We start from the raw sequence: 18,139 nt of genomic DNA, 5'->3' as shown, positions 1-18,139 counted from the left end.
TTATACTGAAACCTTAAAACAGAATTCAGGACCTCCATGGAGTTAAAAGACTCAGACTCATCATGGGAGGCCTATCCTAGAAAACACAAAGTCCATCATACCACTCCTTGAACTCACTGACTATTCGTGCTCCTTGAACTCACTGACCAATGCATCATTCTATCAGGCAATGCAATGGTCAGTGAGTTCAAGCAATGAAAGAACTCCCCAGTGTTTTTAAGATATGACAATAAAACATAATTTTCACTATGGATATCTAGCAAAACAATGTCAATCACTGTAGGTTTTTTTTTTTTTTTTTTGTTTAACATAAAAAAATTCCATTTACTTTCTCCTTTACTGTCTCTCAACTTAATGCCAAGCACCAATTTCAAGTATTCTCTTTATTTACAACAAAACTTGTTCTTCCATTTCACACATGCTTCATTCCAGGAAATCTAATTCTTCTGGTTTATACCGGTAGTGTAACGTAAATATTTACAGTAAATAGTTCAAGTGCTCTCTATTTGAGACTATAATCATATATTTAAAACACGTAATTCTTTTTTTCTTTTTATAAGGAATTGAACTGAATTCAATGAATGGAAGCACGTGGATACATCCAATTACAAATGCAAGTTATAAATTTTGATAATTCTTTTCAAGTTAATATCTTCATATTACTTCATACTACAAGTAAACAATTGTTAAATTCAATCAGTCTTTTCATGTTCCTTTTATAAAACATTGTTGCTAGCCTGAACACACTAACAATATATATTTTTTAATTTATCACATATTAATGAAAACATAACATTGGTTATACAAGGGGGGGGGGGATCTGAAAAGTTCTGATAAACACCTAGAACAAAAATGATATTAAAGCAACTGACATAACGACAAGAAAGAACATACTAGTAGCAGAGTTATGAAGGTAACTTATGTTCTTATATCCTTGTATGTTCTTTCTTGTGGTTATATCAGCTGCTTTAATATTATTTTTGTTCTAGGTGTTTATCAGAACTTTTCAGACCTCCTCCATCGTAATTATAAAATGCATAACAAAGAAATCAATAAATTTCATTTCTCATACAGTATAATTACCTCACAGCAAAGGTTACCAAACTTCCTCAGCTGATGGCATCCTAGTGTCTCAGTAATTTTTTTCACGGCATCCCCTAGGCCAAAAGAAGTACATAACAGCTCTATTTATTAAGTAGCTAGGCCCAAGCTACTTAACGAGTATTTGTGTCCTAACAACTTCATAATTTGAAAAAATAATACGCATAAATTGTGTGCTGTTGCATATAGCTTGGGAACCACTGCCTTAAAGCATAACTCTTATGATTACAAACAAACAAGGCAATTAATACATTTACTATAAACAAGGTAACAATGCAGAATATTTGAATTATGTACAGAGAGCATACAAACTTTTGATATCTGTCAATCGATTGCCAATTCAGTCGACTAATGTAATATTCAAACCCATTCAATGCAACTTAAACATCGTCATGTAATAGGACAACCTAACATGAACCTAACAAATACTTGTGACAAATTCCAGAAAGCACAAAGTACATGCACTGCCCTCATTAACTACTGTTATTACTATATTATAAAATGTGACTATATTGCTGAAACAAGAGCATCTTTTAACAAATAACATCATCCTGATTTGCTGAATTCTGTATGTGAGCCTTTAAAAATTATTCTTCCAAAATCAAAACAGCCACACATACAATATGCTAGTATACAGTTGGAAATTTTCAATTTTATTGCTCCCTTATGATGAGGGTGGTGGTGTCTTAGCTTCCTTTCATTCCTTAGGGACCACCAGTTACAAGACTTTCAGTGGCAACCAGGTCAATGGTACTATAAGTTTCTTAGTACATTTCCATAAACCAAACACAGCAAAATCTCATTCAGCTTAATGCTTTGTTGACATCCAGCGTACTTTATTATCTAAATATATTTCCTTTCAATATCTGAACCCTTCCTATCCCTACAAGAATAAAACCTTTCACCAAAATGAATATCTGATCAAGTGATAATCAAACAGTTCTAATATGTCACTGCACCAGTCACCCAACCATCTTGTTCTTCTAGAGCAGTGGTTCTTAACCTGGGGTGTGTGCACCCCTGGGGGGGGTGCAAGAGAAGTTTCTAAATTTTGACCCAGATTCGATGGACGACAGCTATTTAATAAAAGATGATCTTATTGAAGTATGAGCCAATTCACATATTCAAATGGAATTTGAAAAACTGGACTTAGAACAATTCTGGTGTACACAGTTAGAACCTTATCCACAGCTGGCAAAAGCAGCATTACAGACACTTTTACCATTTGCCAACATTTGCTACCTGTGTGAAATGGGATTTTCATCACTTTTGCACATAAAAACAAAAGCCAGAAATCGCTTCAATGCAAGTGACGACTTAGGCGTGGCTCTTTCAAAAAAGGAACCTTGCTTCAAAAGTTATTATTATGAATAAACAACAACAACATAGCCATTAAAAATAGAGATATTGTTTTGTATGTATATGTAAATGTATGTGTTTATTTTTCAATAAATAAATTATCTTGCAATAGATGTAATTTCAAATTCTGGATCCCAATTCTCACCAGCCTTTCCAACACTTGAACTACATACCTGACACACATAGATTGGCCTATAATTTGATGCTCGAATTCTGTCACCTCCTTAATGAAGCAGTACAATCTTGCCTTCTTTCAATTCCTTTGGAACTTGACCCAATGTAAAACTCATATTAAACAAATATGTCAAGGCAGATGTTAACTCCCTGGCACATTCTTTTAAAATAAGCAGTGATATATCATCAAGTCCCACGGTCTTATTAATATCAAGTTTGCTTAATTCCCCATGTACCTCTTCCTTACTCACAATCAGTCAGTCAGTCAGTCTCTCATCCTCTTCATCCACTGTTCTAAAACTCTTTATGATGTCACATTCACAATGATGAAAGACCTTTATAAACTGCTGAATAAATATCTCAACTATACTGCAGCAGTTGTCCTTATACCATTTTCTCCAATTAATGCGATCCTACCAAAATCATTCCTTTTTTTTTTTTCTGCTGGCTACATATTGAAAGAAATCCCTAGGATTTTTTTTGGCTTCAACTGTTGCTCATAATGAACTTTTGCTACCCTTACCAACCGAGTCACCCTCCTTACCTGTTCTCTGTATTCCTCATGGAACTAATTATTAACATTCCTCTTATGCTACCTCCAAAATTCATCCATTTCACACCTATCTTATTTAAACTTCTGAATTCCAGATCCTCATTCAGATTCTCCTTCCTCACTATACAGATCACTGTCTTAGACTGAGACATTATATTTCTGGTACAACTGCTCTTCATCTGACTCTTTACATTATCATAACCTCTTTTGCCTCTATAATTCCTCCTCCTTAGTTTGCCAGTTATTAATTAATTATATATAATTATAAATACATAATATGTCCCTACTGTGAAATATTTCCTAATCTACCATTCTTTCTTCCTTCAAGATTTCCTATATATTATATTGTTCTAAATTGGCTCCTAAGTTAATCATAATTGCCTATCTTGTAACCCTCACAAATAAATAATAATACTTAATACAAAAGAAATTAAATTAAATATAATTTAATTTCTATCTTTGAATGACTATCTTTGAATATCGTGACAAATCAAAAGCTTTTTTTTTCTTTATCACTATCTATGAATTTTTAAGTCTCTTATCATGAAACTAATTTCAGGAAAGAAAAAAAAAATCCAAATACCTATTTGTTTACTAGGCAGTTGTTTAAGAAGCTCTGTTGAAGATTTATGTTCTTGAGATAATTTCCTGCTTATTTCACTTGGATCTTGGTCTAACTCAGTACACTGATCTTTATTTTGATCTATTATAAGATGGAAGAAAATAAAAAAAAACACAATAAAATTCTTTGATATATATATATATATATATATATATATATTATTATTATTATTATTTTTATTTATCTATTTTTTCCTGTGTGTGAATATGTATGTGCAAAATACAGGAATATCAGAAATTTTTGGTATGGTTCATTCGTTAAATTTCATTGTTACTGAATAACAATAATACATTTATAATATTTATTCTAAATACTGATATGGCTATTAGAAATCATAACTAAATTGCAATAACATATAAACTTATTCATAGGATCCAGTGTTGGCTACAGATCTACTTAGTAAGTAGATTTGTAGGTAACTTAGTAAGTAGAGATGAAATCCTCTGGTCAGAAAGACCTGACACGATGAATTTTTATCTGATTTTTTTGACTAAAGGTGAGTTAGACAGTCTCATATGGAAGTGTAGGGTTTTTCATCCCTCAATACAGGCAAACCAGCCTGTGACCACATATACTATATATCTACAGGCATAGAATACTTCAGAGAATGATAGTAGCCTGCACTACTCCCAAGCTAGGAAGTAGTAAGTTCTCACCAATACCTCATGCAAATCGACCCAAATGCTAATATGGTATCTTGGATACTCTCATATGCTAACAAACAAACAAACAAACAAACTCATTCATACACATAGATTCCTTTAATTTTTATTTATGGCACTTCCATGATGTCCAGCACTCGATGTGAATTCCTTCAGAGATGAGGAATATTTTTCCTTATATATAATATGCTTTTCCCTCCCCACTTTTATCACAATGAATGTAATAAGAGCCAACCAATAAAATTATAAATTTAGTGAAGCAACTGCAGGCACTACATGGTTCATTGGTATGGTTCAATACCAATGAACCATGTGTAGTTAAAATACACAGTGCAGATCTAACATATAAGGTAAAGAAAACAGATGTTAAACAAAAGTCATTTAATGTCTCCTTAAGGACAATACCCAATGGGAAAAGTGCATGACTTCAAACTGACAGAAAATTCTGAAGATTTGGGTTCCTTAGTTAGACTGTTTGTTTTATGATACCTGCACACATTAGCATGAAGATCTTATTACGTTATATGAATAAAAATCAAAACGTATAACGTCTAAAATTATTTCCAGGTTTTTGATGTTCAGAATAAAATAAAAAAAATTTAGTCTTGAGTAAAAGATGTTTAATAATTACCAATTTTGTAATTAAATAAAAAGCAATCAGTAGTGGCCAATTTTTGGTATTCATTAAGTGGGTACAATAAAATTTGTTTACAAAGTAAAATAAAATAAAAAATCTAGTAAAGGACCCACAAAATAGTAAGGTTAACAGGAAATGATACAAAAATCTGCACATGTATCAAATTATTAAACAATATTAATTTACAGGTTACAATTAGTTGCACACTTGTAACACATGTAAACAATTGGTGCATCTTTTAACTTCTTGTAACAGGAATTCTGTGTGTGAGTAAATAATTAGGGATAAAGAATTAATCTGTTGATGTGTGTTTTTCATAAAAACAGTTGAGGAATGAAAAACCTTCAGAAACTTCATAGCAAATCCAGTACCATCGACAGGGTAGCATAGAGGCAGCCTGCCTCACGGCGCGACTTAATAAGGGCACTTGTTCAGCCATACTGCGGTAGGTGCTGTCGCTATGCTAACAATTCCCGTTAGCGTAGCAAGTGCGGAAAGAAGTTTTTCCACGCTTAAACTGATTAAAAATTATTTGCAAACAGTAATGACCCAAGAAAGATTGGCTGGTCTAGCAACTATATCGATAGAGACGGACATACCTTATAATTTAAATTTAGAAGAGCTTATAAACAGTTTTATTGTGCGAAATCCCCATAGAGCAAACATTTAATTAATATTATTATGTAATTGTATAATAAATAATAATAATTATTTATTATTATTTATCATGTGGCATGATACCTAGTGTAGGTATCATGCCACATGTAGTTGGGCTATGATACCTACACTAGGTATCATAGCCCAACATTCCCAGATGAAATGGCCAAGAATAAAATATCCTTACTCTTTGGAGGAACCCTAACCATTACAGCCTATTGCTGCAACCACTTAAACATTATTATTTATTAAGACTCCATGGAGTCACAGACTAATGTAGGAGGTCCCTTTTGTTATGCACATAGGTCATCATACAATGATGAGCTCTGTGTATGCAAAAAAAACCTGCTTCTCACTCTCTTGCTTACACAATCTTTATACAGCTTCCAGGAATGACCTCTTGTTCTCCCCCCAATCTCCCACTATTTTATGAAAACCTCTTCAACAATAATACTATAACAACCCTGTACCAACTTGTATGACTCTATTATATCACCCATCTTCCTCATATCCAATAGACTCTGCAAATTGCATCGTCTCAACCTTTTTTCATATTCAGCATTCCAGAGATCAGAAACTATTCATGTCAATTGTCACTAAACACTCTCTAACATCTCTTCATCCTTTTGAAAACCAGGTAACAAATCTGTGCATAGTAATCCATATGTGGCCTAATCAGAGCCTTATACAATGGAACCAGAATCTCCTTATGTCTACAAGTCAGCGTCGTCTGAATCATTGCCAGAATTTGCTGTGTTGTATTGGGTTGGCAAATAAGTTTGTCTGGTTTATGCGTTAGTCAAAGTTTATGGTACTTCGCCTGTCGCTATTGTTGCACTACCGAGCAACTCTATTGCGCAGTTGAAAGGCGATATTTCACATAACCTTTCAGTGAATTTTCATTCGGCCTACTTCAGTTGCATGTGTGGAAGGAAATAACATACATTACCCACATATTTTGCTTTTTTATTTCAAAAAAGGCATACAAGCTGCAGAGGTCCATAAAAAAATATGCAGTGTAAATGGGGATGGTTCTGTTCTGGAGATTTCGACGTCAGTGATGCGCCTCCCTCCGGTCGCCCGACCGAGGTTGATCCGAAGTGTTGTGAAGGATATCGTCAAAAATTCATCACAAACAGTGCGGGAGATTGCTGCAGTACTGAACATATCCCATATAAGCATTGAAAACCATTTGCACAAACTAGGATATATTTCAAAACTCAATGTTTGGGTGCCGCATAAATTGCATATCCATCTGTGATTCACTGCGACGTCGCCAAGAAAACGACCAATTTTTGAAGCGGATAATTATGGGAGATGAAAAAGGATCATGGTATGTAAAAGATCATGGGATCACAAGGGCAAACTGCAGCAAACAACCTTGAAAGCAGGATTGCACCCAAAGAAGATCATGCTCTGTGTGTGTGCGTGTGTGTGTGTGTGTGGTGGGATTATAAAGGTGTTGTCCACTACGAGGTACCGCCAGGTAGAATGATTGATTCAACTGTCTATTGCTCACAGTTAACGCGACTGGCCTGTGCAATTAGCACAAAACGTCCTGAATTGGCAAATCGGAAAGGAGTCGTCTTTCATCGTGACAACGCCAGACTCCCTACACATCATGAACAACCAGGAGTAAATTGTTACTTCTTGGCTGGGATGTTTTGCTGCATCCTCCGTATTCACCGGATCTGGCACCTTCTGATTACCACTTATTCCAATCGTTGCAGAATTCTATGAATGGGAAAACCTTCGCTAATGAGGAGACTGTCAAAAGACACCTGGATCAGTTTTTCGCCAGTAAACCTCATGTGTTTTATGAACGCGGGATAATGAAGTTGGTGGACATATGGCAAGAGGTCATTGATAAAGAAGTTCAATATATAACTGACTAGTATGTATTATATATATTAAATAAAATGTGTTTCATTCCACTCTGAAAAACCAACCAAACTTATTTGCCAACCCAAAACTCACAATCCTGGCAATGTGTCCTCTAAATTATAGATCCTTATCCACCATCACCCCAACATCTATTTCCTCCACCTCCAACAATATATCCCCACCAAGAGCAAATTCTACATCCCGTCTTTGTTTTCTAAATTTTAAAACTTTATATTTTGCAACACTCAACTAGTATCCTCAGTTGTGTGCCATTCACTCAGTCCATTCAAGTGTTCTTGAATGGACTGAGTGAATGGCACTGAGTGAAAACAACATCTGCTCTCTGGCTAATTTAAGATTATTTAAGAGAATTTGAGATTATTTGAGTCAGCAATGGCTTTAAAGAATTCTCCCAACCTTAACAAATATGGTTGCATTAATTTGCCAAAAATTTGGGAGATGGTTATCCTAAGAAAAACTCCTGGATAACTGCTTTTTTTTTTTTTTTCGTTAGAGGGCACCAAAAATAGGACTTTAGATCTTTTGTCTTTTGCAATTATATTGTTTCACTCACTCACTGTCGCGTTTACATGTGTGTTGTGCTCTGATGATGCCGAGTTGAAAATCAGCGAAATATTAGCGTTAATAAAACAACTTTGTTGATAAAAGTGTTTGTGGTGTTGTTAATACTGTGAAAAATAAGTCATGAATAACCATCAACGCCTAAGCTTATCTGTTAGATATTGAATCTTGTTGTTATTATATAGTGGTCATTTCCACTGTTGCACTGATAATTTTGCAGTCCCAAATTATATTTTTTGTCTTGCTGAGGATAAAATCATGCACTGGCTCTTCCATTTGTGCATTTTCAATATTAATTTATTAATGCTAATTAATTTCAATGTTAATTAACATTGAAAATGTGATTTTCAATATGATCCATGCAATATGATTTTTCTTGAATAAAAGAACCCATTATGTAGTAAAGAAGAGGTGTACTTAAAGAAAATGTGACAAAAACATGCTTCTCAGATGTGAAGATCAAGGGTGTTAGTTGGCAGAAGGGAGAAGTGAAACAGTTTTTTCAGGAATGAATGATTTGAAAGATGACATATATAATGAGAGAGGAGTTGAAAGAAGAAAAAATGAAAAGTGAGTAAGTCAAGATTGTCAGTCTACTGCCTTGGTATGATAATAAGGGTAGGTGATTACTAATGAGTCGGTAGAAGATTGTGTAAGAGGTATGGCATGCAATTTATAGATGTATAGAGTGAATTTGATGGACCAAAAGACCTGTACATTTCTGATGGACTGCATTTGAATAGTGTTGGAGGTTAAGTATTTGGAGACAGTATTGTTCATTGAGAGGTTAGAAGTGCAAATATAGGTAAATTCGAGGCATACAGTCAAGCATGTGTCTAGCCATCCTCAGTAGAAGTGAGTGTGGGTGCAGAAGTAATCATAAATGGCTGGTCTGTTTTGCAGGTTTCAAATCTGAATGGGTTGGTAATGACAATACAAGAGTAACTATGGGCTGAAGGGGATGTTGAAATGCATTCACACGAATGGCATAATCACGAGAAATAAAGGAGAGGAGTTTTTGGCATTGGTCAGCTCGACTTGGCCAAAAATGATTACCATCAGCAAGACTAAATTGACAGAAAATTATATAGTTAGAGGGATGGAATATAAGGGTTGTTATATTTTTAGAAAGAATATAGTAAATAGAACATGAAGAGGAGGGGTATTACAAATAATAATTGAAGAACTTCAAAGAACAAAAATAGAAGTTAAGGAGGATTATATATATTAGGGAGATGTTTCATTTGAAGCTGTCTGGTGCAAGATAGAAGGCAGTCAGACAAAATATATTGTTTAGTGCTAGACCACTGGAGAAGTGCAAAGGTTGATATGGATGTCATGCATTGGTAGATTATCATAATGAGAGCAGGTCAAGTAGTTATTGTGGGGGAGCCTTTTAGCTATGGGAATATAGATTAGGAATAGGAAAGGGTACATGAAAAGATAGAAATGGAATTTTTTCAGTTACTTTAGGATATTTATCTTAAAGAGCATTTCTTGATAGTGTTGGATCTTGTAACAGTATCAGGAGATCCATCTAACACCACAGTAGTAATTCTTCTTCCAGTCACATAAAGTGACCATGTAGGCTCTCTTCTACTGAAAGGTTGCTCAACATATGGAATTCTCAATCGAGAACGGATGCATGTAGGACTACAAAAATGGTAATTATGACACTTATTTGGTCACCTAATTTTCTTGGTGATCAGGAGGTAGTTGAGAGGATTCAGAGATGAGTGATCAAGCTTGTAATGGGTCTGTGGAATGTACCCTATAAGAACAGATAGAAGTTGTGTGGGTTGCAGAGTTCATTTGACAGTTGGAAGACAGAGGACGTGATAGAAACTTACTAAAGAGATCCTATAAGATTGACATAAAAGAAATTTTTCAATACATGACTAGTAGGGAGAGAACAGTCATTCCTGGAATTTGTGTAAGAGTGTGGGTAACGTGTATGTATGTGTGTGTGTGAAGTAGATTTTCTGAATGGAGTGCTGAATGAGTGGAATGGATTGCCAGAATTTCTTGTGAGTGCACTAACAGTGAATGAGTTAAAGAGATGAGTTTAAAGAGCAAAACTTGCTGGTCATATCTGATGGTGCTTTCATTATTGTGTGAATAAGGGTTAATGTGGATCTTCTGTGCTTAGTCTTTGGACTCTATGATTATATTTGTATAATAATGTACACAATTTCATGTACACTAATGCCAGGAGTATTAGGAACAAGAAGGAGAAGTTTTTGGCATTGGTTGGCACTTCCAGATCACAGGTTGTAGTATTAGCAAAACATGGCAGACAGAAGATGATAAAGCTAGTGGGATTGAATGTGACAGGTATAGTTTGTTCAGGAGTGACAGGGAGAATAAAAAAAGGGGGGGGAGTGTTATTGATGATAGCTGATGAGTTGCAGCCAAGGAGTATAGAAGATGAACTGCAGGATAGAGAAAAGAGCAGATTTGAGGCTATTTGGTGTGAGATAGAGGCTAGCAGAACAAAATATACAATTGGGTGCTGCTAATGACCAGGTGATGGAATAGATGGTGGGGATAGTATGCATAGGCAAATAGAAGAAATGAGCGGAAGGAGGGTAATTATTATGGGTGATTTCAATTATGGTAACATTGATTGGAGAGGAGAGGACACATGGGAGGAAGGAATTGGATTTTATGCGGTTATTAAGGGATAACTATCTGCGACAGCATGTAATGGAAAATACTAGGGGGCAGAGAGTGCTTGACCCAGTAATCGCATCTGAGAATGTGGCTGTAACAAACATGACCATGTTGCCACCAATTGGTGAGAGTGATCATAGAGTCATGACTTGGGAGGTGGCTAAACGAGTGGAATTTACAATTAAGACACGATACATGTGGAATTACCGGGCTGGTAAGTATGACAAGCTTAGGAGTGTGCTTAGCTCAGTGCCATGGCATGTAAAACTGCAAGGGCTGGATGTTGATAGTGCATGGGAGGTGGTTAAGAAGTGTTTGCAGGAGGCAATGGTTTGGCTGTATACCAAGAGTCTGAATAATAAATCAAGTAGGGGTTAAATGGATGAATAACACTATTAAGCTGCAAAAAAAGAAACAATTGTGGAGGGAATTTAAGGAGAAAGGTGACCGGCAGGTGCAGGAACAGTATAAAGCTCAGGCCAGAAAGGTAACAAGGGTGGTAAGAAAAGCAAAAGCGGATTATGAAGGAAAACTGGGCATGCAGGCTAAAGAGAATCCCAAACAGTTTTTTCAATATGTTGCAAGTAAAAGGAAAAATGTTCATGGCAGAATGATTTTAAAAAAATGCTGAGGGTAGGGAGGTAACTGAATCAGTCGATATAGTGGAATTACTGAGAGAGCACTTTGCAAGAGTATATCATCCAGGTGGTGACATTGCAGGAATGGAAGAACCAACAGCTTATACTGGAATCGTGATGAATGAAGTAAAGGTAAATAGCCTATTACAGAACCTTAATGTCAATACATCTGTGGGATTGGATGGTATACCAGCTCGTGTTGTACATGAAGCGGCTAAAGAATTGTCGGTACCCTTGACCATTTTGTTTAATTTGAGCCTCGGGTCTGGGTCAGTCCCAATGGGGTGGAAAGAGGGGAAAATAGTTCGGCTGCATAAAGGTGGTTCCTGTTGAAAATTACCAGCCAATCAGCATAACAGGAATCGTTAACAAGGTCTTGGAGAAAATAGTCAAGAGGAAAATACAAGATTGGATAGATGAAAATCGGATACTGTATCGGGGACAGCATGGTTCTGTGAAGGATTGGTCATGCCTCAGTAACTTGCTCACGTATTATAACAGTGACGGCTGAACTGGATAAGGGTAATGGGTTTACAGTGATTCTACTAGACCTTCCTAACGCCTTTGACAGGATACCGCATGGAATTCTAATCGGTAAAATGCAGCATATGGGGATGGATATAGGGTTGGTGAGATGGATAGGAGGGTGGTTGACAGAGAGATATCAGAGAGTGGTTTATTCAGGAGTAGAGTCCAAACGATGGCCTGTGACCAGTGGTGTACCACAAGGATCTATTCTTGGACCACTGCTGTTTAATTTGTTCATTAATGATATAGGAAAAGATCTGAGAGGAACAGTTCATTTGTTCGCTGTTGATGCAAAGTTGGGTAGGGCAATAGTGAATGCAGATGATGTCAAAATTTTGCAGTATGATTTGGATAGTTTGGTAGACTGGACTAAGGAAAATGGATGTGAATTTTAATGTGGCAAAGTATAAGGTTATGTATTTTGGGGTGAAAAGATTAGCAGCAGTATATCACATTGGTGGAACTGTATCCAGGAAATTGATGAGGCGAGAGATTTAGGAGTGTTGGTGGATAGGGAGTTGAAGTTTAGGGGGCACATTGCAAAAGTGGCCAAATCAGCTCATCAAATCATTTGGTTGCTGAAGAATAAGTTGACGAGCAGAGACAAGCATGTTATTGATCTGCTGTATTGAGCCTTGATAAGACCCCATCTTGACTAGTGTGCCCAGATTTGGTCACCTAGGTTTCTTCTTGATGGGGAGGAGGTTGAAAGGATCCAGAGGCGAGTGACCAAGATGATAGCAGGTCTGTGGAATGAACCTTATGAGAACAGGTTGAGGATTTATGGGTTGCAGAAATTGGTTGATAGGCAGAGGAGGGGAGATATGATTGAGACATTCAAATTACTGAAGGGTTTCTATAAATTTATTCAGAAGATATTTTTGAGAACAGGACTGGTTGTGGGAGGACTATGGGACATCCATGGAAGCTGGGCAAGAGTGTGGTTGGTAAGGGTGTTAGAGCTGGTTTCTTTACTTTTAGAGTGGTGAATGAGCAGAATGGGCTGCCAGAGTCTGTGGTGGGTGCTGTGACAGTGAATGAGTTTAAGGCAAGGTATGATAGATACTGTGTGAATGTCGAATAGTTGTGATGAACATGATTTGGGGTCTCCCTCGATGAGTCTAAGGACTTCCTGGAGTTGCCCATAACAATAATAATAGTTTTTCTTTGAATCCCTTTGTCCCTTTATCATCTCTTACATCTTATCTGAAGTCCATATTCATGTCCTCGTGATGATTTGGAATTGTTGTTTTCATTTGTTGCACATTTATTATACAAGAGTGATCTGAAAAGTTCTCGGCCTAAAAATGAAAAAACAGATTTATACTTTCAAAATTATTTTATTTTTCAACATAATCTCCCTTAAGACTAATACATTTATTCCAGCACCAATATCCCATCTCTGTAGTGGTTCTCAGTAAGATCTGCAAAATACCTCTCTGCAGCAGCAGTCATCTCTTGATTTAAAGAAAAAACGCTGACCAGCGAGGAAGAGTTTTAGTTTTGGGAAGAAATAGAATCCAGAGGGAGCCAAATCTGGGGAATAGGGTGGATGTTCCAACAATTCATAGTGCAGATCCCTGAATTTTAGCATTGCCAAAATACCTTTGTGGGCAGGTGTATTGTCCTAATGAAAGATAATTTTTTTCTTCTGCCAACTGGGTCTTTTCTCAAGAATTTTTTCATCTTGTCTGGTTAAAAGATCGGAATAATATTACCCGGTTATTGTTTTACCCTTTTCAAGATAATTAATAAACAAAAAGCCTTTAGCATCCCAAAACATTGATGCCAAGATCTTTCCTGCTGTTGGAACCGACTTTGTCTTCTTTGGTGCTGAACAATCGATTCTTGTGTATAATGGTGAATCCAAGTCTCATCCATAGTAATAAATCAACGCACAAAATCAGTTTTATTTTTGTTAAAATGCTTCAAGCACTGTTCGGAGATTTTCATGCGAGTACATTTTTAATCTGTAGTAAGCAAGCGTGGCACACATCTTGCACAAAGCTTTTTCATTTGCAATTCTTCATTCAAAACATATCCTACACATTCTTTTGAAATGCCTATAGTTTCAGCAATTTTATGCACTTGGACTTGCTGACTTGCTGGTTATCCAATACCATATCATGCACTTGATCAATGGTTTCTGGTTTTGTTACTCTTTTTGGATGTCCTTCACCTTGAAACTTGGCAGCCCATTTCTTAATTGTGAAATACAAAGGAGAAGAGTGACTTGCATCACATGGATACTTATGACAGATGTACCAACTTAGAAAAAAAAAAATCTTGCCAATAGTGTTGCCATGTATGGTCAAGGTCGAGAACTTTTCAGACATTGTCATCATAGAGATTTTCACTTTCTTTGTCAGTGTGTCTTATTATGGTGTGTGAACTTGGGTGATCTTGAGAGTGTAGATTTTTGAAGGATGGAAAGCAACACTTGCTGGTTCTTTCATTATCCATTATCCTCTGTAGTATCATATATTTCTATCCAATGAATTTCTTCTACATTGCTTCTGACTTCTCATTGTCCAGGAATCTCCTGTTTTAGTTCTTTTATTTCTCTGTTAGTTTGGTTAGTAATGTTTTATTGCTGAGATTGCCATTTAATGTTCCTTGGTCTAGTAGCCACAGTGAGATTCTTAGCACTCTCTGCCTTCATGTTTTTGTTATGTTTGTTTATGAATGCTAGAAATATCAGAAACAAGGGCAATGAAATGGCTACATTGCGTTCGTTCACCCAAAAATTGTGGGAATAAGTGAGACATTATTGGATAAGGATAACATCCTGACAGGAATAGAGATGGAAAGGTGTGATGTATTTCGTGAAGATAGAACGGGTAAAACGGGAGGTGTGCTATTGATGATAACAAGAGAATTATGTCCATATAAGGAGAGATTCAAGTGAATAGAATGAAATACTTTGTTGGATGTTGCTATAGACCTGGTAATGTGGTGTGGTGACCAGGAATATAATCAAATTAGTCAAGCAAATGGGAAAAGGGTAATCATTATGGGTGACTTTAATTATGGCGGTATGAAAAAATAGCAACCAGAAATGAAGAAAACGAGTCTCTTGAGTTTTTAAGGGACACCTACCTCAGGCAGTATGTAACAGAAGGCTCACCAGGATTCAGGGTCTTGGATTTGGTCATCTCATCAGAGGATGTGATTATAAATAAGCTGTCAAATCTCTCGCCAGTTGGTAAGAGTGGCCATGATGTGATTACCTGTGTGGTTGCCAGCGTGAGGACTTCTGTGAGAAAAGAGGATATGCGAAACTACAAGCCTGGTGATCATAAGACACTCAAGGGACAGCTTGTAGCTGTAGCATGGAATGAGTAGTGGGGTGGAAAGATCAGTGTTGTTTGGGTGATATTCAAGAATTTGAATTCCAGAATTCAGAAGTTTAAATAAGATAGGTGTGAAATTTTGGAGGTAGCATAAGAGGAATGTTAATAATTAGTTCCATGAGGAATACAGAGAACAGGCAAGGAGGGTGACTTGGTTGGTAAGGGTAGCAAAAGTTCATTATGAGCAACAGTTGAAGCCAAAAAAATCCTACGGATTTCTTTCAATATGTAGCCAGCAGGAAAGAAAAAAAAAAAAGGAATGATTCTGGTAGGATCGCATTAATTGGAGAAAATGGTATAAGGACAACTGCTGCAGTATAGTTGAGATATTTATTCAGCAGTTTATAAAGGTCTTTCATCATTGTGAATGTGACATCATAAAGAGTTTTAGAGCAGTGTATGAAGAGGACGAGAGACTGACTGACTGACTGTGAGTAAGGAAGAGGTACATGGGGAATTAAGCAAACTTGATATTAATAAGACCGTGGGACTTGATGATATATCACTGCTTATTTTAAAAGAATGTGCCAGGGAGTTAACATCTGCCTTGACATATTTGTTTAATATGAGTTTTATATTGGGTCAAGTTCCAAAGGAATGGAAAGAAGGGAAGATTGTACTGCTTCATTAAGGAGGTGACAGAATTCAAGCATCAAATTATAGGCCAATCTATGTGTGTCAGGTATGTGGTTCAAGTGTTGGAAAGGCTGGTGAGAATTGGGATCCAGAATTGGGTTGACAACAGTGGTATTATCTTTGATAGACAGCATGGATTTGCTAAAGGGAGGGCATGTTTTAGTAATGTACTTATTATTACAATAATGTGACGGCAGCATTGGACATGGGAGATGGAATATAGTAGTATACTTAGACTTTGCAAAGGCTTTTGATAGATTGCTGTGTGATAAGTTGATAGTTAAAACTAGAGCGGATGGGATTGAATTTTAGACTAGTGCATTGAATTGGAAATTGGCTGTCTGATAGGAATATTAAGATTAGTGATCAGAGCTTGCTCCACCTCTACCACGAGTTGCCTTGGTCTTGCACTACCTGTGGGATCAGCTAGTCTTGCATAAATTGCAGGTGCAAACTTGACATTTTGTCTGTTTGCTTACTTGGAAAAAATGGAGTAAAACCAGGTTGAAAATTACTTGGTATCTTTAACATAGGTATCAACAAGTTGTGTATTGGGGGGGGGGGGGGGCAATATACCAGAAGAAGAAAGTCACTAGTGGTGTGCCTCAAGGGTCTGTTTTAGGACCGTTCCTGTTTAACCTGTATGTTAATGATATTGGAGAAGATTTGAATTAGAATATATGGTTAATTGCAAATGATACAAAGTTGGGCCAAATTTGAGGAATAGAGCAGATGTTCATGACTTATTTTTCATGGTATTAACAACACCACAAACACTTTTATCAACAAAGATGTTTTATTAACGCTAATATTTCGCTGATTTTCAACTCAGCATCATCAGAGTACAACACACATGTAAACGCGACAGTGAGTGAGTGAAACAATATAATTGCAAAAGACAAAAGATCTAAAGTCCTATTTTTGGTGCACTCTAACGAAAAAAAAAAAAAAAAAAACAGTTATCCAGGAGTTTTTCTTAGGATAACCGTCTCCCAAATTTTTGGCAAATTAATGCAACCATATTTGTTAAGGTTGGAGAATTCTTTAAAGCCATTGCTGACTCAAAAAATAATCTTTCAGATCTATAACGACTCCTAAATAGCACATTCGTTTTCCTCCATCTAATCCTGTGTGAAGGAGTGTCCAAGGCGTGGTCTGCCAGTCCCGACTTGCCATAGTAATAGTAGCGAATGTATCTTTCATGTTCTTCCAGGCGGATGTTCACTGATCTTCCTGTTTGCCCATAATAGGCCAAGTCACAGTCACATGGAACTTCATACACTCCTGGGTGTGCTAAAGGGTGAAGTTTATCCTTTGGCGAGCGGATCAGGGTTGCCAGCTTGACATGAGGTTTGAAGGTGGTGCGAAGGCCATGTTTCAACAATACTTTGGCTATCTTTTCCGATGTACCTCTGATATAGGGAATAGAAATGGTCATGTTGTATTCTTGTGTATTAGGGGAGGGCAGAGTATTGGGCCTATGTAGTATTTTATCTATTTTGTAGGGATTGTAGCCATTGACTAAGAACGTATGGCGCAGGTACTGGAGTTCAGTGGTCAGAGCTGTATCGTTAGAACAAATGGCTCTGGCTCTGTGTGTAAGTGTTTTTAAAATGCCGTACTGTTGGACTGGATGATGATGTGATTGTTTATGTAGGTATCTTCCTGTGTGTGTAGGCTTTCTGTAAATAGAAAAAGATAGTGATCCATCTGAAAGGCGGGTGACTAATGTGTCAAGAAATGGTAAACAGTTATTTGATTCTTTTTCTACTGTGAAGTGAATTTTGGGGTATTGGCTGTTTAGGTAGGTGATAAAAGTATCCAAAGTGTCTTGTCCATGGGGCCAGATGGCAAACACATTATCTACATAGCGCAACCACACTTGTGGCTTGTATGTAGCTGTGGTAAGTACTTTGTTTTCAAAGTGTTCCATGTAAAAATTTGCTAACGGGGGAGAGAGGGGGGAACCAATAGCAGTACCATTAATCTGTTTGTAGAATTTCCCCACCCCATGTAAAGTAACCTGCATTCATGGTAAATTGAAATAATTAAAAAATATCTGGGGGAAATTTAGACTTGA

At 36.6% G+C, this 18,139-nt stretch overlaps 1 protein-coding gene across 4 annotated transcripts in view; it reads right to left on the bottom strand.

Annotated features, from left to right (window-relative positions):
• The window catches only part of LOC150102972 (transmembrane channel-like protein 7), a 482,602-nt gene that overhangs the window by 343,226 nt on the left and 121,237 nt on the right, over positions 1-18,139 (bottom strand). For all 4 annotated transcript variants that reach the window (XM_090398586.1, XM_090398588.1, XM_090398587.1 and 1 more), the window contains exon 3: positions 3,771-3,890. In XM_090398586.1, coding sequence (XP_090254712.1) covers positions 3,771-3,890 — 120 coding nt within the window. The remainder of the gene's footprint in view (positions 1-3,770; positions 3,891-18,139) is intronic.

The sequence above is a fragment of the Typopeltis vanoorti genome, chromosome 9 (genome assembly GCF_054136105.1).
Source record: "Typopeltis vanoorti isolate ZY-2024b chromosome 9, IOZ_Tvanoo_1.0, whole genome shotgun sequence".
NCBI classification, from domain to species: Eukaryota; Metazoa; Arthropoda; class Arachnida; order Uropygi; family Thelyphonidae; genus Typopeltis; species Typopeltis vanoorti.
This window is presented reverse-complemented; position numbering and strand designations above follow the sequence as displayed.